This window comes from Chanodichthys erythropterus, chromosome 1 (assembly GCF_024489055.1).
Source record: "Chanodichthys erythropterus isolate Z2021 chromosome 1, ASM2448905v1, whole genome shotgun sequence".
NCBI classification, from domain to species: Eukaryota; Metazoa; Chordata; class Actinopteri; order Cypriniformes; family Xenocyprididae; genus Chanodichthys; species Chanodichthys erythropterus.
Genome location: NC_090221.1, coordinates 20,859,963 through 20,882,381, shown reverse-complemented (window position 1 = coordinate 20,882,381; position 22,419 = coordinate 20,859,963). Strand labels below are relative to the sequence as shown.

Genomic DNA, 22,419 nt, shown 5'->3' with positions numbered 1-22,419 from the left:
ACACAGATGGGTTTAATAATGGTGCAATGTAAAATAATATATAATGTATAATAATAAATAAGTAATTAAAGTTAACTAAACCACAACATAAGGGCATACAGATGCACATTTTATTTTAATATATAATTTTTCTGCCGTTACTTCCCATCAAAGAACAAATTTGCATGTATGCATTACGTATTAAAGCTGCACGTGATTACTATGTTGATATTTCTCCTTCAGTCCTGCACTACAGTAGTTTGACTTACTGTACTCTGTCACCTGGAAATATTGCCCTCATTAAAAATGGAGTCCTCGGTTTTTCTCAACCCTACTGAAGCAGTTTGCCATCAGTACGTGTGACCCCTGAACCTGCTCGAGTGTGAGTGTGTGTGTATGTGTGTATGTGTGTGTGTGTGTGCCAGCCCTCCGCCATATTCACTGTTGTCTTGCCTTGAGAAAGAACAGAGAGCATTCGCGACTGTCCACAAGAACCGAAACTGTGTTTTTACACCGGACCTGGAGACCAGCCGACGGGCATAATACGGACTAAAGCGATGGCGAGGAAAAAAAGCAAGCAGCAGGGCGTCGGGGCCAAGGATTTAGTGTCGGGACAGCAGCAGCAGCAGAGCCTGTCGAAGAAGCCCGGCGATGCGGGAGCAGCAGCAGCAGCGGCGGCAGCAGGCGGCGGCGCTGCCGGTGGAGGAGATGCAGGAGCGAGCAGGACCAATCAGGTAGCTAATGCTAACACGTCCATCCAACCGTACACCTCCTCGAGCCGGTTCGCGCTGGTAGCGACTTGATTTTTAAACTATTTTAACGAGCGCTTTATCTAGGGCTCTATTGCACGTGCAGTTATTTGTGTTTTCGCGCTTATTTTGCGTTTTGTAGCGCCTGATTAGCGATGTTCGAATCATGAACGACTTGTTCTTTGGAGTCGGATCTTTTATGATTTGGTTGAACCGATTCACAAAATCAGTCTAAACGATTCGTTCACGAATCGGACGGAATCAATAAACAACTGCCAAAACAGCCCTTTTTTAGAAATGTACGATTCGTAGTAAGATGAAGATTTGAGTGATGGGGCGAAGAATAATTCATTTTAATAGCCCAATAAAAGAAATGTTACAAAAACACAATGGAAATATGTTTTCGATTTGATGACCGTCTGAAAAATATTTTAATTTTAATAAATAGCGTTTTATTTATTTATTTTTTAAAAAGACTGCTGGAATATATTAATTTATTATACTTTAATGTCAATGCAAATTATATTTAAATTATAAAATGACTTTGAATCATGTCTAAAACAAAGGACTAGGAAACCTGGAATTACACTTAAAAAAAAATCTTATAACGTAAAAAAAAATAAAACAGAAAACTTCAAATATAACAAAAACATTAATAAATAGATATATGTATATATTTATGAGGGACCATGTATTGACGGAATTACGTCCCGACGTAAAAGAATCCCAGAATCAGTTTTTGAATCGCTTCTTTGAAACGAACTCTTCGAAAGAACCGTTTCTCGGAAGCGAGTCGGATTTCCCATCACTACTGCACGGGCGGAGCAGCACTAGCTCGCTCGCCACCTATGCAACGATATAAATAAATAAATGTGTTGCCTTCACAGCGTTTTGATAGCCCCAAGCAGTGCAGTACCTTACATCTGAATGTTTTATACGATACTGATTGTTTAGATATAGCTGGTTCAAAAAAGCTAAACGAAAGTCCGTGAAGCACAAAGCTAACAGTGTGTTGCTGTCGTCTACTGCTGTGGCTACTAAATTATTTCTGTAGAGATCAAGCTAAAGCGGCGCTACTAACCCAGCCACAGTCTCAATTGATGCGCTGACATAATTACCATGTGTTTTTGCATTAAATGACTTGAGGCATATTTACTATGTGTCAAAGGTTACATTATTGCCATACGGTTCAATTCTGGCTGCATTTCATGGTTACCAACCTGCTAACATGAGTGTTATTATCTGCAGCACTCTAAATGTTACACTTAAATGTTAAAACATTAATAACGTTGAAATGTTTGAGCTTATGCATTTAACACAGCTTTTGTTTGGATTTTGTACAGTGGAGTCTCAATGTTTGTTTTGGTGGGTTACAGTAGTTTTGCTAACCCTGAACGTTTTTATGTTTTTGTAATAATTTTATTTTTGAAAGTTCAAAAACCTAATATTTCTAATATGATTTATGGACACAGGTCTGTTTTACAATTTAACAACTTATTTGCAAAGAATCATGTTTTATTTATTGAGTTCCTGCTATAAAAAGCTTTTCCCGCTGACCAGTCAGTCATTGACTTGACAGACAGTGTTTTTGTATGAATATTTTTTTTATGAACTGGTTTCAGACAGGCTTTCAGGACACTATAACATTATCTCTAATGATCTAGAACACATTAAAATGAGCTTCAGATGTAACCAAGCAAATATTTAATGTCTGCAGTTCTTTTTTCATTGTAAAAATTTAATTTTACATGTATGAACCCTGAATGAACTTGATTTTACTCCGTTGGATGCCGTTTTTTAATTTTTCTACCTACCACTTGCACAGGATTGTGGAATATGTATGGTTCCCACGGTCATGAATACCTGGAAAAATCAGGCGATATTTGATTTTCAGGCATGAAAACATCTTGAAAATTAATAGTGAATATAATTTCTTGGTTTCAAATGCAGAGCTCATTACATCCTGTCTATCTGTTTTTGTTAACTCGTTTCCTCTGGTCACACAGTCTATGCACACGTGCTGCTTGCTTTGTCATCGGGAGTTTAAAGACTGGGGGGCAGGCCAGGTGAATGGGCTCCCCAGTCACGGGTCCAAACTGGCGGAGGCTGTACCCGCGCTCTCCCAGGCCCTGCTGAGGGAGGTTCCGGGCCGCAAGCTGGCAGACGCCGTGCCTTCGCTCTCCCAGTCGCTGTTGGGTGAGGTGCCGCTGTGGATCTGCCAGAGCTGCAGGAAAAGTGTGGAAGAGGAGGAGAGGAGAACGGTTCAGGAGCAAACTACGCAGGTAATTGAGACCACATATATTACGTATGGTGATTAGGAAATTAGTAGGGAAATTAGTGTTTATAGACACAGCTCGCACAAAACAGAATGTGGTGAATCTGTTCTTCACATATTTATCTTAACCACAAGCAAGTGAATATTTTTGTAAGAGGAAATAAGTTGTACTTCTTAATGTAGACTGTGTAGAAGACACTATAGATTTGGACACTATAGATACAAAATATCAAAATAATACAAAATATCAAACTAAATGGCAAACAGATCATGATAAAGCCTTTCTGAAAACTAACTTCTCTGTTCTAAACCATTCTTGGTCATTTGGATTTTTAATCAACCAATATCATAGTGATTTTTAGTAACTATATGAAGTCTGTTCACACACGTTTAACAAACTTAAGACATTCAGAAAGTGTCCTAATACTTTTTGTCTTCATTCCTTCGTCATTTCATACCTAACAAACTTAAAAAAAAAAAATACAATTACATAAATGTAAAAAAGGAAATAAATGTAAACAATGTTTTTTTTTTATATATATATATATATATAAAATTAAAAATATAGCTCTTTTAAATGTTTTATCTAATGCACTGACATTCATATATTAAAGGTAGGGTAGGCACTTTCAGAGAGGCTGGCAAAAGCAAGCTAGCTTTGAAAGCATGAGATCCCACCCTCCCTTCAGAGCATCTCCAGAGCCACGCCTCCTTCGAAACACATGAACGCACACATCAGCGTCTACAAAGCGTCATGAAAGAAGGCGTTGATAGAGTTGCATAGAAACACAAAAATCCAAGTCTGGAACAGCTCCAGTTAGAACGTCACGGGTTGCCATCTCATAATTACGGTTATGACATGTCATGAACGCAGCATAAGCTTGTTGTTTTGGTTCAGGAAGAACTGTAAAGGGTGGCTGCTGTTTGCTTGTGGTGCTTGGTGACTGTGTGTCTACAACTTGAGGAACTCGCTGATGATGTGTGATGTCTGTGTGAGCAGGGGGCATGGAGGTATGGAAATACATATGTTGACAGGCAGGTAGGACATCATATCATTGCATTCGTCCCAAGATTCCTGAGAAGATAAATGTACAAATATTTAGACCATTTCTAGAGTTGTCAAAAGTACTGACTTCGGTACCTGTCGGTACTGATATTTTAAAAATGTGATGCTTTGAGCGCTGTTGAGCAGATTCATAAACACCTTTAATTGGCCATTGTGTTGACGCACTTATCAGATATGTCTGTGATTGGCTACAATGATCAATGCAAGGCAGCGTTTGAAAGCACATGGAAGTGTTTGAATTTGAAAGCGGGAGTGTTTGAAAGAAGCTTTCAAAAGCTTCTTTCCTGCTTTCAAATGCTCCCTTGTGTATCTGTGTAAGCGCTTGGTGAAGAGCGTCATTGATAAATATTTACAGTGTTTTTACAGCGTTGATCATAGAGGCCAATTACAGACATAATCGATGAGCCGTGAACACAGTGGCCAATCAGAGGTGTTTATGAATCCGCTCAACAGCGCTCAAAGCATCACATTTTTTGAAATTTCAGTACTGACTAGGTACCAAAGTTGGTACTTTTGACAACTCTAACCATTTCTATAATTGACTGCTATCAGCAGGGTGCGATTTGTAGGGGGTGATGGGGGGGATTATATCCCCCAGGTGATGCTACTCCACAAACCACCAACAGAGCATATAAAATACCAAAAATAAAAATCTTTTTTTAAAACATTGCCAAGTAAAAAGCTGCGTTTATATAGAACTGTCTCTTTACGACCACAACAAACGGGACACTTTTCAGACCCGCATTCATACTTCACCTCAGCGTCAGAAGCAAGTCAAACGAGCGCGGAAAAGGTGCAGGTGACGACGGGGGAGCTTCACTTGAATAACAGTGAGCTGCGGTCAGATGAGATGTTGTCAGGCTATGTCAGTAAAAAAAATTAACATGACTGTCCAATCAGCCGTTACACTTTGCTTTTGGCACACACTCAAGAATTGCATGCGCAAATACGCCGACGAGTGCTTCATAATTACTTTATTATAGCTTAAATAAAGCGCAAAAGAAAGTATGAGCAATGACCGTCGTTGTTCTGTTCTAAGTTAAGTCATGAAATTACCAAACGTGATTCAAGCTGCCTCAACTCTGCATGCATGTATTTGTTGACATGGTTTTAAAGCTATTGTTGGCCTTAAAACGTCTTAAAAATGCACATATGTACACTAAGGAAATAAAAATTTTCTCGGGGGAGCATGCCCCCGTACCCCCTTAGCAAACAAAATTTTCTGAACTCGGTAATTATGAAACCCTGCGTACGGCCTGGCTTCTATTCTATCAATAGTATGTATTTCTACAAATGTGCGCACTTTTGGAATAAAAGTTTGTATGTGTATGCACTGTCATCAAAACTATAAATGGGACTAAACGCGTTTGAATGTAGAGGGTTGTGTCTCGTTATTCTATTAATAACTACCTATTGATTTTGCATTTCTATTAGAAATTAAGAATTATTAGTGTTATTGTAGTGTTGCAAATATCTAAACTATCTAATACTTAACATCTCAAGGTTAAATCAGATTATTATTTTTTTTTTTGTAAAAGTGTTTTTTTTTTTCTGTAACAGCTGCCAAAAATAGTATATAGCTAACAAATTTTCAAAAAAAAAAACTTTTCAAAACATCCCACCCTCTGTTTTTTTCACAAATCGCACCCTGACTATCAGGATGTGAAGAGAGTTTCAACTTGTATAACAAAAAGTGTTTATAAAAAATGGCCTACCCTACCTTTAAGTGTGTATTAAGTGTCCAAATGCTTTTTAGGTATAGAGGTGTAAGTTGGTACTGTATCAAGTGATCCATTTTGTCTGGCTTATTTTTATTGGAAGATTGCACTAGCTGTGCAGTGTTCATAAAGATTTGCTGATGTTAAGTTTGCTTCTATCCTTTGAATGAGGAACAGTATGTATGTTTCTATTTAAAGTTGCGAATTTAATTTAAATACGCAAAATTTTAATATCACGTAAAACATTTGCGAATAAAGCAGCATTTTCATCTTATGTGTTCAAGAGAATGAAGTCGTCACTTCCTAGGAAATTGGCGCAAAATATCTGTAATAAAAATGAAAAAAAAAAAAAAAAGTCGGGGGAGCCTCTTTTTTTCTTACATCATAAATGACTTGTGTCTCAGAGAGCGCAGATGAAACACAATAAACGCTGTCATGCTATCTTGTGTTTAGATGCCGGGTGTTTGGGAACACAGTCCGAGAGAAAATTCTGGGAGGTCATTATACTAAATCATTCTAATGACAGACTTTGGCTCAGGCATTTCAGAATGCTAAATTTGAGATACTGTGCAATGAAATTGGTCCGCTGGTTAGTCCAGTTATCCAATCAAATCCTCTGAGTTTTTTTTGTTGCACATCGAGGGATTTGTAAATGTGTTTCCATTGTAGTTTATGCACATGTCTTCTTATCAGACAAAAAATATATCTGCCTTAATTGAGCGCATATGTTTTTTTATGCACATCTAGGCATCTTCCATCCAGCTTTTTTTATGTGATATCCCAAAATGCTCATAAAAATAGGTACATGGAAACATAGCTAGCGTGTCACATGTGTGACTGAAACCGTCCTCCTCTTTAGACAGAAGCTCAGTATGTCATTGAGGATAATCCTGTGTACATAAAACAGGCTAAAAAGTCTGATAGCACTCACATGTCTAGTGCGACATAATTTTCAATGCACCCTGTAGATCCTTAACAGATTTTGTAGACTCAATTCGCTTTATGTCGCTTGTCTAAAAGATGGATGTGTTGTTATCCAGGTGCCGCTGTCCCACTCGTCCTCTTGTAAGTCTCAGAGCTGTGGGAATGGTTATCCAGAGCATAGCTCAGTGGATTGGGACCCCAGCTCTTTCCTCTCTGCGCGCAAACTGTCTGGCTTGTGGAATTCGGCTCATTCTAATGGAGGGTCTCACTGCAACCACAGCACACCTTCACTTTCACAGGGTATGTCTCTCTGCTCTTTTACTTCATTACATGGCACTAGTGGTCAACCGATATTGGTTTTTGGATTACCGATGCCGATATCTTAGAGAGCAGGTGGCCAGTGGCTGATATGAAGCAGATTTGAAAATTAGAGAATTAAAAAAATAAATCTCTAAATTCAACAGACTTACTTTAGATGGCAACTTCTTGATGCTGTAATCGTATTGCAGTATCTTTCACAAATAAAGAAATTGTTTGGAAAAAATATGAATAAAAGGAAGTAAGCACTGTAAGCACTCAGTTATCTGGTAATTTCAGAATCATATTTTCAAATAAAGACAAGGTAACACTTATTTTACATATAGCACACAGTGAAAGTGACATAAATTTGACATAGTGGGCAGCGCTGACAATTTAGTGATTTTGTCGCTAGATTTGGTGACTTCCCTGCCCCTTTTGAGACTTTTTTTCAAAAGCCTAGTGACAAATCTAGCAACTTCTTGGGCAAACTTTATCTAGATTCCGTGACTCGCCCACTGATCTATATTTACATTAATATAGATCAGTGGACTCGCCAGTATGACGTCATCTAACAACCAGTTTTAGCTACTTTCAGCTGAAAGCAATTGGCAACACTGATAGTGGGCAACTGGATATACAGTACAGTCCAAAAGTTTGGAACCACTAAGATTTTTAATGTTTTTAAAAGAAGTTTCGTCTGCTCACCAAGGCTTCATTTATTTAATTAAAAATACAGTAAAAAAGCAGTAATATTGTGAAACATTATTACAATTTAAAATAACAGTGTACTATTTAAATATATTTGACAAAGTAATTTATTCCTGTGATGCAAAGCTGAATTTTCAGCATCGTTACTCCAGTCTTCAGTGTCACATGATCCTTCAGAAATCATTCTAATATGCTGATCTGCTGCTCAAGAAACATTATGATTATTTTCAATGTTGAAAACAGTTGTGTACTTTTTTTTTCAGGATTCCTTGATGAATAGAAAGTTCAAAAGAACAGCATTTATCTGAAATACAAAGCTTCTGTAGCATTATACACTACCGTTCAAAAGTTTGGGGTCAGTAAGAATTTTTATTTTTATTTCTTTGAAAAGAAATTAAAGAAATGAATACTTTTATTCAGCAAGGATGCATTAAATCAATCAAAAGTGGCAGTAAAGACATTTATAATGTTACAAAAGATTAGATTTCAGATAAACACTGTTCTTTTGAACTTTCTATTCATCAAATAATCCTGAAAAAAAATATTGTATACAAATATTTTGTACAATTGTACACATTAAATGTTTCTTGAGCAGCAGATCAGCATATAAGAATGATTTCTGAAGGATCATGTGACACTGAAGACTGGAGTAATGATGCTGAAAATTCAGCTTTGCCATCACAGGAATAAATTACTTTGTGAAATATATTCAAATAGAAAACAGTTATTTTAATTGTAATAATATTTCACAATATTACTGCTTTTTTACTGTATTTTTAATTAAATAAATGTAGCCTTGGTGAGCAGAGGAAACTTCTTTTAAAAACATTAAAAATCTTAGTGGTTCCAAACTTTTGGACTGTACTGTAGCTCAGCATAGTTCAAAATCAAGTGTTTAAAGGCACAATATGTAAGATTTTTGGATTAGAATATTTAAAAACCACTAGAACAGTGTTATATATTTTGTTGACGTGTACTTACATTATCCCAGATGTTTCCAAGAATGTTTAAATCCAGAGAAATAAGCAATTATGACCAGGACACGGACCATGTCCGCTGACATCATACCTGCGTTACCCTCGATTTCCAGTTTTATTTTGTATAAAACATGGAAACACCAAAGACGCTTTAACATATTACGTTTTATTAGACAAGGGAACAACTATTTGGATACATTTATAGACAGAAAACTAATCATTGTTATATAGCTCAACATGTTTTGTCGTATTGTTTGAAAGAATAAGCGGAAGCAGCGACTGTGGCATAATAAAAGCTCCACTGCTCTCACGCCGTGTGTCGCACTCGTCTCTCATTAGTAGGCGTCCTCATTCAGCTCCCACAACACTCGGTTCTGCGCTGCTTCATACTAGTGTAATGTTAATAATCTCATCCATGAACTTGATTCCTGCCCGAGTCCCGTCGGATTCTTTTCCCCTGGCTGGCTATGTGGTGGAGATGACATCTCCCATGATTCCGCGCTCAGTCTCGGCGTCATCAAGCTACGGCTTTGTTTCGAATAGGTGACCTCTAGCGGCGAAAAACTACATATTGTGCCTTTAAAGTTTGTCGATCGTGCGTCTCCAGCGAAGCTGAACTCTCCTGCGCACTTCAGAATATCTGACAGCTGTATTCGACTAAGTCTGCAAGGTTTGTGAAATTAAATGTGTATTAGATATTCAAAGATTTGTTTAAAAGATATAATTGCTTATTTGCTGAAAGCTGATGGTAAATGAGAAGGGATTATTGTTTGCATTTCTTTACTAATAATATAAAAGCAAAATATTTTTTCGATACAGTTTATTTACTTTGTTTCAAGTAACATTTTAAACAAAACTGTCAGAGACCATAACTAATGAAGACAGAGAATGGGAGCGCTGTGTGCTGAGGTGCTGCAGTTCTCAGAGCAGGAGTTGTGCTGAATTTCGACCCCCTGCCAAATTATTACCCCCCTCATTGAAGTTGCTACCTGATTGCCTAATCTTAAAGGGATAGTTCACCCAAAAATGAAAATTTGATGTTTATCTGCTTACCCCCAGTGCATCCAAGATGTAGATGACTTTTTTTCTTCAGTCGAACGCAAATTATGATTTTTAACTGCAACCGCTGCCGTCTGTCAGTCAAATAATAGCAGTAGATGGGAACTTCAACTATAACAGTAAATAAAACTTGCTTAGACAAATCAAAATTAAAACCTGCGGCTCGTGACGACACATTAATGTCCTAAGACACGAAACGATCGGTTTGTGCGAGAAACCGAACATTATTTATATAATTTTTACCTCTAATACACCACTATGTCCAACTTCGTTCAGCTTCCTGTTAGTGAGGTCAAAAAACGCGTTCTGGTGACGGAAGTGATGTCTCGCCCAGATACTTCAATGAGCGCGAGACATCACTTCCGTTGTCAGAGTGCGATCAGACCTCACTAGCCAGAAGCTGAACGAAGTTGGACATAGTGGTGTATTAGAGGTAAAAAATTATATAAATACTGTTCGGTTTCTCGCTCAAACCGATCGTTTCGTGTCTTAGGACATCAATGTGCCGTCACGAGACGCAGGGTTTAATTTGGATTTGTCTATGGAAGTTTTTTCGACTCTTATTGTTCAAGTTCCCAATCACTGCTATTATTTGACTGACAGACGGCAGCGGTTGCAGTTAAAAATCATAATTTGCGTTCGACTGAAGAAAAATAGTCATCTACATCTTGGATGCCCTGGGGGTAAGCAGATAAACATCAAATTTTCATTTTTGGGTGAACTATCCCTTTAACCCCACTCTTAATCCTAACCCTTCCCCCATACCTACTCCTAAACCTATCAATACTAGGGGGCTAATAATCTGGAAGGGGGTCAAAATTCGGCACAACAAAAGCATTCTCTGTGCCATCAAAATAAAAGTTCAGCTTCCAACACATCTACCATACAGAAAATGACCATTAAATAGACAGTCGCAGCCAATTATCTACATAGCTGTGCAAGTTTCAGGTTTCATATCACTCCATAATTTCTTCTTTATTCTCGGATGATAAGCTTAAATCAATATGTCATGCACATTAATTTATTTATTTGGTACTTAGCTGTGTAATAAACAAGATAATGTACAGTCAGATGGGCATTGTGACAAAATAAACCACTTCAGGGTTGATATAAGACCTGATCAAACTTTTCGGGTAGTCTGCTGAGTGGTTTTCTTAAATATTAAATAAAATTTGGCTATAGAAATAAGACAGACTGTGTTATTTCTTATCCTGGTAGGCGGAACGTTGGGACCAGCTTGCCATGAGAAGAGATCTTCTCATGATGCTCCTGGGAAGGCTGCCAAATCATTCGGGACTAAAGTCTGTCCCTACAGTCATCCCTCATCCCAGAATTCCAATGCAACTTCTCCTGGGACACTGTCTGCCTCCACCGATCTATGTAAGACCAACCCCAAGCACTTCAAGACAATGTGTCGACGACCAACTCCTCCAGGTGAGAACACAACATTATACAATAAGTTTTAATTGGTTATTTAGAGTATTTAATATTTTTGAAATAATTCTCTTATGCTTACCAGGGCTGCATTTATTTGTAAATGAAATAGTCATTTTGAGAAATATTACCATTTAAAATAACTGTTTTCTATTTCAAAAGAATTTTAATGTAATTTATTCTTGTGATGTAAAGCTGAATTTTCAGCATCATTACCCCAGTCTTAAGTGTCACATGATCCTTCAGGAATCATTAAAGGGTTAGTTCACCCAAAAATGAAAATTCTGTTATTTATTACTTACCCTCATGCCGTTCCACACCCGTAAGACCTTCGTTAATCTTCAGAACACAAATTAAGATATTTTAGTTGAAATCCGATGGCTCCGTGAGGCCTCCATAGGGAGCGATGACATTTCCTCTCTCAAGATCCATAAAGGTACTAAAAACATATTTAAATCAGTTCATGTGAGTACAGTGGTTCAATATTAATATTATAAAGCGACGAGAATATTTTTGGTGGGCCAAAAAAAACAAAATAATCACTTATTTAGTGATGGCCGATTTCAAAACACTGCTTCAGGAAGCTTCGGAGCATAAATGAATCAGTGTACCGAATCTGCTGTTCGGAGCGCCAAAGTCACGTGATTTCAGCCGTTGGCAGTTTGACACGCGATCTGAATCATGATTCGACACACTGATTCATAATGCTCAGATGCTTCATGAAGCATTGTTTTGAAATCAGCCATCACTAAATAAGTCATTATTTTGTTTTTTTTGGCCCACCAAAAATATTCTCGTCGCTTTATAATATTAATATTGAACCACTGTACTCATATGAACTGACTTAAATATGTTTTTAGTACTTTTATGGATCTTGAGAGAGGAAGTGTCATTGCTCCCTATGAAGGCCTCACGGAGCCATCGGATTTCAACTAAAATATCTTAATTTGTGTTCCAAAGATTAACGAAGGTCTTACGGGTGTGGAACGACATGAGGGTGAGTAATAAATGACAGAATTTTCATTTTTGGGTGAACTAAACCTTTAAACTGATTTAAGAAACATTTCTTATTATTATCAGTGTTGAAAATATTTGTGCTGCTTAGTATTTTTGTGGAAACCAAGATAAATGTTTTTCAGGATACTTTGATGAATACAAAGTTTAAAAGAAAAGCATTTATTTTAAATGGAAATCTTTTGTAACATAATAAATGGCTTTACTGTCACTTTTGATGAATTCAGTATGTCCTTGCTGAATAAAAGTATTCTTTTTTTTAAAAAAAAAAAAAAACCTAAACATTTATGGTATTGTATGTAGAAATAAGAAACATTAGCCAAGATTAATAAAGGCTGTAAAAGTATTGTTCACTGTTCGTTCATGATACCTAATGCATTAACTAACTTTATCAAATTAAAGTGTTACTAGAATGTCATTTACTACCGTATTTCCATATGGAATCTGTTAATATAATTTTTTTTTTTTTTTTTTTCACAGTGGTTCTGTTGATGTTGTGTTTAGCGATAGAAGATAATAGATTGCAGGTCTAAGTGTTTGTTCTAATTTTAGCACAGTGTTGCTGTAGAAAGACTAAAGGGGATTGTGTGGGAGAATATATATGCATGCACTTCAGCATTAATGTAAACAATAGCAGTTAACATTTTGCTCTCTTTTTTTTTACAATGAATTTAATTTATATACTTGTATATTTTTCACTTGTTCATATTGCACTGCATTATGTAATAGGTGCGAGCCTCAAAGCTTTACATTTTTCACCATCTCCTAACCATACCTGACGTAAGAATCTGTCAGACATCACTGAAAAGGAAATATTACTGCAAAGTGTCGCAATCACACCCAATCAGAACATTTCAATGTTTAGTAAACCGTTACATAAGGTGGGATTATGAACCAATGTAGTTTCACTGGACAGTACCACAGGATGCAGCAAAAAATAGAAACCAAGCACAATAAAATATCCTGTTGCTTGTTGCTGTCACTCAAGCTAACATGGAAGAGTTGATTTAACACTTGTTTGGATGCAAACAAATTGTACGTCCCCTAAAGACAACTAAATATCCAAAGAATTAAAATATCTGTTTTTCCCCAGGTGAAGCGTTCCACCCAAACGATCACCATCAAGCTGCAGACCTGTCAGTGCCGCCCAACAGTCCGACAGGTCTCTCGTCCCAGCATTCCTCGCTGCTGCCTCCCAAACAAAACTCCAGTCAGCATGTTCACGTCAACTCTGCTAGTCCGGGGCTGCCTTCGCATGCTCCTTTCTCTCCGTTGGTACCAAACATTCATGCTCCTGCAGCCAAGCACTCGAGTGGGCCGGACAGTCCGGTGGCCCTACACAAGCCCAGCGCCTGCAAGAATTCCCACATTCCCGCTGTTAACACGCAACACGGCAAACTCAGTAACTCGCTCATAGGCTGCAGTCATCCCTGCAACGGACACAGTAACGGCAGCCCTGTAGCCTCCTCCAATGCTGGCCATCTGACGGCTGGGGCGTGCAGGTGAGGATTGCTGGTGGTGCACTGGTCATTTTTTGTTTTTACTAACATTTCTGTATGTTAAAGGGTTAGTTTGACCAAAAATGAAAATTCTGTTATTAATTACTCACCCTCATGTTGTTTCACACCTGTAAGACCTTCGTTCATCTTCGGAACACAACTTAAGATAATTTTGATGAAATCCAAGAGGTATATGACTCGTCCATAGAAGGCAATATAATCACCACTTTCACGGTCCAGAAAGGTACTAAAGACATCGTTAAAACTGTCGACGTGACTGCAGTGGTTCAACCTTAATTTTATGAAGCGATGAGAATACTTTTTGTGCTATGGACAATGGACGATCAAAAATATCTTAATTTGTGTTCCAAAGATGAATGATGGTCTTACCGGTTTGGAATGACATGAGGGTGAGTAATTAATGACAGAATCTTCATTTTTGCATGAACTAACCCTTTAAGTAGTAGGGCTTTGTTGAAAATATCAATTTATTGATTATCTTTCTCTTTAATCGACTCTATTCTTAAATCCCAGGAATCTGTCTTTTAGTTTATGCTGTTTTCAGTTGATGAATGAAGAAAACTTCACTTAACATTATTTGTAGCGTGCCTCAAATCAAATACATCGCAAATAAATGCTTTACTTTTTTGATATTAAACAAAGTCTCAGCATTTAGAGGTCATTAATGTTATTATGAAATTCAAATAATAAATGGCATTTTTGGCGCTCTTTAATGTGGTGTGACAGATCGCTGTATAGCTGCATCAGTGGTCATCTCTTCCTCTGTAGTACTAGTTACATCTTCAAAAAAACATGAATGAACATCAGAAGTTATGTTGAAAGGTAGTTTAACTTAACAAAATGTCTCATGTAATCACACAATCAGTGTTTCAACTGCAGAAAGACGTCAATAAAACAGCTTGCAAACATCATGTAACTTCACGTTTACTTCAGAAAAGCCATTCAGTGTCCACAGCTCGATAGTTCGCTCTAGAGAGGAGCATTTTTGATAAATTTATGCACCAAATTACATATTCATCGTATTTTTACTTAACCTGCTCTTCAATATATAATGTATCTTTGAATGAATCAGGAAAATTACATTTTATGACAGTACAGATTATTTGTTTTGTTTCAAAAACAAATTAGAGCAGAAACATATGTAATTCAATTTATTGTAAAAAACTGCATTATGTGCAATTTAAATACTTGTATACAAATCAGTTGTTAATTTGAATCCTTTTATTACAGTAATGTACTGTACCAACTGACAGGCTTTAGTTAAAAGACATTTTTGTACTGTACCTGATATCCAAATGAATCTATATCAATTCACAAGCTTGTGAATTTGAAATCGAATTCAGAAAAATTTTGTCTATTTGTGTTAAGTTGTGTTGTTCTGTTTGAACAGGGACCAGGCATGTAAAGGGCACAAGTTGCCCAATGGGTCGTTATGTCACGCTCCGCCCTGTGAGCTTGAAGAAGGAGATGATGAGGACAGCAGCTCGGAGCGCAGCTCCTGTGCTTCCTCTTCCACCAATCAGAAGGACGGGAAATACTGTGACTGTTGCTACTGCGAGTTCTTCGGCCACAACGCGGTACTGTTTTCCTAATGCGCCATCTTTTAAGGTTTAGACATTGCTCTAACACATTATGTTTGTGCTCTGTCTACCCTAAATAAAAATATTTGTCTTCCCCTTTACAGCCTCCGGCTGCCCCCACCAGTCGGAACTATGCTGAGATCAGGGAGAAGCTTCGGTCCAGACTGACCCGCCGCAAAGAGGAACTTCCTCAGAGGCAGGATCTAGACCCAGCAGCACCGAGTGCCATAGACCATCGAGATGTGGATGAACTCCTGGACTTCATCAACAGCACAGAGCCCAAGCCCATCAACAGTGCCAAGGCAGCAAAACGGGCAAGGCACAAACAGAAGAAAAAGGTACAGTGTTTGCCAGTTCACTGTGTGTAATATAGATGCTTTAAACTGTGGAAATAGTAAGCGTAGTGTTTTGCTGTGTTATTCCAGACCTTCCAAAATATGCTACATGGATATAACTAAGTAAATTACACCTTTTCCTGCTGAAAATTTGGATTTGCCATCACAGAAATAAATTGCATTTTAAAATATATTAAAATATAAAACATGTTTTATATTTTTAAAATGGTTATAATTCACAATATTATTGTTTTATTGTATTTTATGCTACATTTACTAATTTTATCGTATTTTTTAAATGTTTGAACGGTTGAAACGTGTGTGTGTGTGTGTGTGTGTGTGTGTGTGTGTGTGTGTGTGTGTGCGCCTGGTATTCCCTACATTAATGGGGCATTCCCAAATGTCCCCACAAGGATAGTGATACCACTAGATTTTGACCTTTTATAGGAACATTTTTTGGTCCCCATGAGGAAAACGGCTTACAAATCATACTAAATGAAGTGTTTTGAAAATCTAAAATTGCAGGACGCTGATGGGTAGGTTTAGGGTTAGTGATAGAATATACAGCTAACCATTGTCTATGGGAAGTCCTCATAAAACATGGAAACCAGTATGTGTGTGTATATGTCTGCTTGATTTAATGTGCCTTAAAAATATTATTATTTTGAATTTCTGTTACTGATAAGCCACTGATTTCTAACAGGCTTCTGTTTCCAGATTGTACCTTTTGAAGCTCTGGCCTTTTTCATTTCCAGAAATAGTTTTTTTGAAGCCAACTTGCCAGTTGTAGTCTTTATGCAGATGCAGCATTTACTCTTCCAACTTTCTTTTAAAAAATATGATTGTGACCGATTTCTCAACAATCTTGAACAGGAGAAGGAGAGGGCTCTCCAGGGCAGCATTGAGACAGCCAGCAGCGAACCCCGCTCTGCATCTCCCCCCGACCCTGTAGAAGATTCATCTCAAGATGGGGAAGCGAACAGACTATTGGAGTGGCCTCAGCTGGAGCTGGAGCGAGTTAACAGTTTCCTGACCAGCCGTCTGGAGGAGATCAAAAACACCATAAAAGACTCCATCCGTGCCTCCTTCAGCATGTACGACCTCAACCTGGACGTCAACGACTTCCCGAAGAAGGCAGCGACACTGGAAGGAAACCATCTGCTGTCTCACCTCAACGGATCTTCTGATCTGCAGCAGATAGACTTGGATCTGGCGCCGCTCTCGCTGAGGAACTTCAAAAGAGATCTAGACATAGTGAATGGTTGGGAGGACACCAACACTGCAGCCAAAGACATCCAGAGGCTCCACTCCACACCCAGTCTTTCCAAGCTCATCCGTGTTCGGTCACCAGAACGAAGCCCAGCCACTGGTTCAGAGTCCATCCAGCCTGGCACCACGTCTACTGCCAAACCCAACGACGCAGTTCCTGAAACCAAGACCTCGGCAGGAGCTGCATCCAAGACGAAGAAGGGTAAGAAACAGCAGAATCAGCGGCAGCAGGAGCAGGCGACTCAGGAGCAAGTGACCATTATGAAAACAGCAAAAACTGAGATGCACAAAGCGCAGGAAACAAGGCCAGCTGATTCAGATAAGAGCAACAAAGGTGGCTCCAAACAGACCCACCACACTCAGCAGCAGACAGACTCACAGAAAACAGGAAATAAGAGAGCAGAAGAGGTCAAAGCTTGCAAGCAGTCATCCAACGGAGCCTCAAACGGTCACCATAATGCAGGCTCTAACACACAGAGGGGGAAGAACGAACTCTCGGACACACGGGACGTAGACACTAAAACCACCTCCAGCACTCCCAGTTCACAACAGCAAGCACAGCAACCGAAGGGCAAGACTAAAAATAAGAACAAAAACAAGACGGAAAAGTCCAATAATGCAATTGGTAAGTGACCTATGGGAAATGGCAAGTTGGTCTGTTTAATCATCATTATCTTGACAATTTTAAGCTCATAAGCTCGTTTTTTCACCCTCTTTATCTCTGATAGATGATGTGTTCCTTCCCAAAGATGTTGACCCTACAGAAATGGATGAGATCGATCGTGAGGTTGAATATTTCAAGAGGTAAAGCCCAGTCATTACCAAAGACAAACCGCTCTGTTTATTAGCTGTGTGTTCAGTGTGTAAATTTTAGCGGCATCTAGTGGTGAGGTTGCGAATTGCAACCAACGGCTCAGTCCACCGCTCACCCCTCCCTTTCGAAGCACATGAGAAGCTACGGTGGCCTACACAGGACAAAGATGTCATCGTCTGAGACAGAAGAGAGTAGCCAGTCAAGCGATGAGCCGTTTGTCCGTTCAGGACTACTGTAGAAATATGGCGGTGCAAAATGTAATGTGGCGACTTCCATGTAAGGGGACCTGGGGTGTATGTTGATATAAATGGCTTATCTTTGAATGAGCCATTTCTATCTACATACACCCCGGGTCCCCTTACATGGAAGTTGCCATTTTACACCGCCATATTTCTACAGTAGTGGCATGGCAAAAGCTGGCATGGACCAACTTCAGCCGACGGTGCGGAACACACTAAGAAAACTCGACGAACAAAAACTGCCCGACGGCCAACCGTCGGCTTGGTGTGTTCTTGCCTTTAAAAGGTCCAGTGTGTAATATTTAGGAGGATTTATTGACAGAAATGCAATATAATACACATAACTATGTTTTCAATGGTATATAAAGACCTTACATAATGAACACACCAAGCTTACGGTTGGCCGTCGGGCAGTTTTTGTTCGTCGAGTTTTCTTAGTGTTGTTCCGCACCGGTTCACCATCTTACGCAGATGCAGGACGGACGTGCTACTTGGTTGACGAGCATCGTTTGGTGTGTCAGGCCAACTTTGGACCCAGACACTGCCGACATGAGCCAACCCCGCAGTCTGCTTTCGTCGCCACTAGTTCGTAGGCGTCGGCTTGGTGTGTTCCTGCCTTAAAGGGTTAGTTCACCCAAAAATAAAAATTCTTTCTTTTATTACTTACCCTCATGCCGTTCCACACCCGTAAAACCTTTGTTAATCTTCGGAACACAAATTAAGATATTTTAGTTGAAATCCGATGGCTCCATGAGGCCTCCATAGGGAGCAATGACATTTCCTCTCTCAAGATCCATAAAGGTACTGAAAACATATTTAAATCGGTTCATGTGAGTACAGTGGCTCAATATTAATATGATAAAGCGACGAGAATATTTTTGCAGTGCCAAAAAAACCCCAAAATAACAACTTATTTAGTGATGGCCGATTTCAAATCACTGCTTCAGGAAGATTCGGCGCATAATGAATCAGTCTATCGAATCATGATTCAGATCACGTGTCAAACTGCTAAGGGCTGAAATCACGTGACTTTGGTGCTCTGAACAGCAGATTCGATACACCGAGTCATCCGTGCTCCGATTCTTCCTGAAGCAGTGTTTTGAAATCAGCCATTGCTAAATAAGTCGTTATTTTTGTTGCTCCAAAAATATTCTCGTCGCTTTATAATATTAATATTGAACCACTGTACTCACATGAACTAATTTAAATGTTTTTAGTACCTTTATGGATCTTGAGAGAGGAAGTGTCATTGCTCCCTATGGAGCCATTGGATTTAATCTAAAATATCTTAATTTGTGTTCCAAAGATTAACAAAGGTTTTACGGGTGTGGAACGGCATGAGGGTGAGTAATAAATGACAGAATTTTCATTTTTGGGTGAACTAACCCTTTAAGACACGCATCTCTATCATTATTATTATTATTGCTCATATTTAGGATACAATACAGAAGTTTAGTTTAGTTACATTTTATATAAGTTTCTTTTTAAGAAATAAATAGTTTTATTCAGCAAGGATGCATTAAATTGATCAAAACTGACAGTAAAGTCATTTTATAATGTTACAAAAGATTTATATTTCAAATAAATGCTGTTCCTTTAAACTTCCTATTCATCAAAGAATCCTGAAAGAATGCATCAGTCAACAAAAACATTAAGCAGGACGGCTGTTTTTAACATTGATAATAATAAGAAATGTTTCTTGCACACCAAATCAGCCTATTAGAATGATTTCTGAAGGATCATGTGACACTGAAGACTCAATATTACTGTTTTTTTTGTGCTAAGCATAATAGACTGCTTTCAAAAACATAAAAAAATGACCAACTTCAAACTTTTGAACTGTAGTGCACATACAAATCTTCTGATTCATCTGTGCATAAATGCAGTTCTGAAGCATAACTGACATAAAAAGTTCCCTCTGCAAATAACTTTTACATAATTTTATATTTCAACCACTGTACAGAGTCACAGTAAAGTTCCTTTAACAAATAGTAAACAAACCCTCTAACCCAAGTATAAAACATTTTCACTTAATTTGTCCTGTACCGTTTATGCTACAGCCATGAATACCTTAAATTGTGTGGCTTGTGCCAAGAAGTGTGTTATAACTTTAAGTTATAGGAATGTTGATTTTTAGCCTGGCTGGAGATAAAGCAGTAGAAAACATCTCATAAATATAAACCATGTCCTAAATAGACGCAGTTCACAGACTGAAACAACGCTACACGATAACAGCCAATTAGAAGATGCTTAATATACAGTTACGCAAAATGGGATTTCAAGTGCAGATATATTATCTTAGATCTAGATAGGGTAACAAAAACTTCCTGGTGATTATTGCTTTGACAACAACTCAGATTTACATGGAAAAGACACCGCAGGTCATTCTTAGATCCAGAATGTCATAGAGATGTAAAAGTCTCACTTGTTGCTTAACATTCTTTTAATTTCCCCATTTTTTTTTTCTTAGGTTTTGCCTTGACTCCGCTAAACAAACCCGACAGAAGGTTGCTGTGAACTGGTCCAACTTCAGCCTCAAAAAGATGCCCTCAAATGCAGCTCAGTAACAGATGGGTGATGGTAAACAGACCCCCCCTCCCCTCCCAGCAAGACTTTACTAAAAACCAGTTTGGCCTTTGGTTACTGTACTTAACACTCGATCGGCCTAAGGTTGCTCCCTCTCACAGCCCTTTCTGCCTCTATGCCACGGGACCTTGATTTTTGACCACCAGTCATCAAACATGTTTTCATTATACCTGTTGTTCGCAGGGGATCACACTGCGCCCTGATCTCAGTCTGAAAGCCTGCATCTTGTTATTGCGTAAGTCGCTAAAACACGTTCGGGTACTGATCCAGTTCATCTTTATGCTTTCTATGTCATATGTACACAGTTATTTTACAATAAAAGTGTTTTAAATTTGCAACACTGATGCGGTTTGACCTATCAAGCCTTTTTCAGCTGTTCATTTTTAAAAGGTACTTCTCCACTTGCAAATCACCATCATGCACTTTTGCAGATGCCACTCACCCTGCAAATATACTGTAGTCTTAGAATAGATGCAAAAAATGTGGGTTTTTTGATAATACAAAATTCAAATTGCTGTATCATGTCTGATTGTCATAATGGAGGTAAAAAGGCAGCAAAGACTGTTGTGTTCACTGATGTGTTTTAGTTTGTAGTTTGTCCACGTGAAATACAAAGACCTGGATAGACTATACCACACCTATGTCATTTCACAGTCGACTTTGTAAAGCCGAGACGGTTAATATGCACAAAAAGTGAGCCGTGCACATGGACTTTGTTGTCCTTTCGAACAACAAGAACATCAATGCCTTTGCTTACAATGTATGACACGTGAAACCTTTGTTTTATTACTTTGGACCTTTTTAAGAAAAGAAAAAGGAATCAACACTAAAAAGAAACTGGTTTTAAAGACCTGTATCCGTTGACTGTCACCTTTATACACAAATTCGAAGGTTGAGAAGATGAGTTAAGGTTGAGCTACGTTTCTTTTGCATGATGAGTAAAACTGACAAGTTTAGGCTACTACAAACCTCTCCCATGTCCTTTAGCTCTGTATGGAATGCTATTCAAAACTGACTTCTGGCAAAGCTCCCTGATTCCCTGACCAAAATCTTATGGTAGTGTCCCTGCTGATCCTCCCATGTGGTGGTTTGGATATAGTTCTGTGCTGTGACCACGTTCCCAATGCTGTTGTTGTGAGTTTCAGTTTGTAGTTGGTTCTCCAGCAGTGCACCCTTGTTTTGGCTGCATGACCTCATTTCGTTCATCCCAGACACTTGCAGTAATTCTGCTCGTGTACTTTCAGTCCACTAGTGCGTGACAAGTTCAGACCTGTTTTCACTCGTTACGTTTGAAATCGAGGACTTTTCATGATCATTCAAGATTCTCCTCAGTGGTACGGCGCTTGTAACGTTTGGTTGCCCTTTCCATAGCTTTCTATGTCTGCATCATATTTTTTTTACTGAGCCCCTTCTGGTAAAAATCCTAACAGATATGACATTGTTGAAAATTAGGGTCTCTGGGTTTATGAAAGTCTGAATCTCCTTTGAAGGATTGAGATCTCTTGAGAAATGTTTTGAGTTTTTGTTTTCATTTTTTTTTTTTTTTTTTTTTCAACATCTTTGACTCTATCCAGGTTATATTCAACTAGAAAACATTATCTTAAACATTTGGAATGTAGATTTATACTATACCATTAATGGCCAAGTGTATGTTGGCTTTCTGTTTTACTTTGTTGTTTTTTATTATTATAATTATTATTATTATTCACTTTTGATACTGTGAAAATCTTTCATGCTGAAAGATTAAAACATGACAGTTTTGAAAAAAAAACAAATGTGTTGTGTTTGCTTTCTAAACATATCAACAGATTTGGATCTAAGTTTAAAACATAAGATATTGAGAAATATATAATAAATAAATGGGCATAATTTG

The 22,419-nt window shown here is 38.2% G+C and overlaps 1 protein-coding gene across 1 annotated transcript; it reads left to right on the top strand.

Moving 5' to 3' along the window:
* Positions 1–371: 371 nt before the first annotated feature.
* Positions 372–22,115, top strand: fam193b (family with sequence similarity 193 member B). The gene is made up of 10 exons (XM_067381906.1): positions 372–713; positions 2,735–3,010; positions 6,828–7,011; positions 10,974–11,189; positions 13,297–13,705; positions 15,114–15,300; positions 15,408–15,641; positions 16,512–17,532; positions 17,636–17,711; positions 20,431–22,115. The coding sequence occupies exons 1-10, from the start codon at positions 537–539 to the stop codon at positions 20,525–20,527; spliced, it is 2,877 nt and encodes a 958-aa protein (XP_067238007.1). The 5' UTR covers positions 372–536; the 3' UTR covers positions 20,528–22,115.
* The last annotated feature ends 304 nt before the right edge of the window (positions 22,116–22,419 follow it).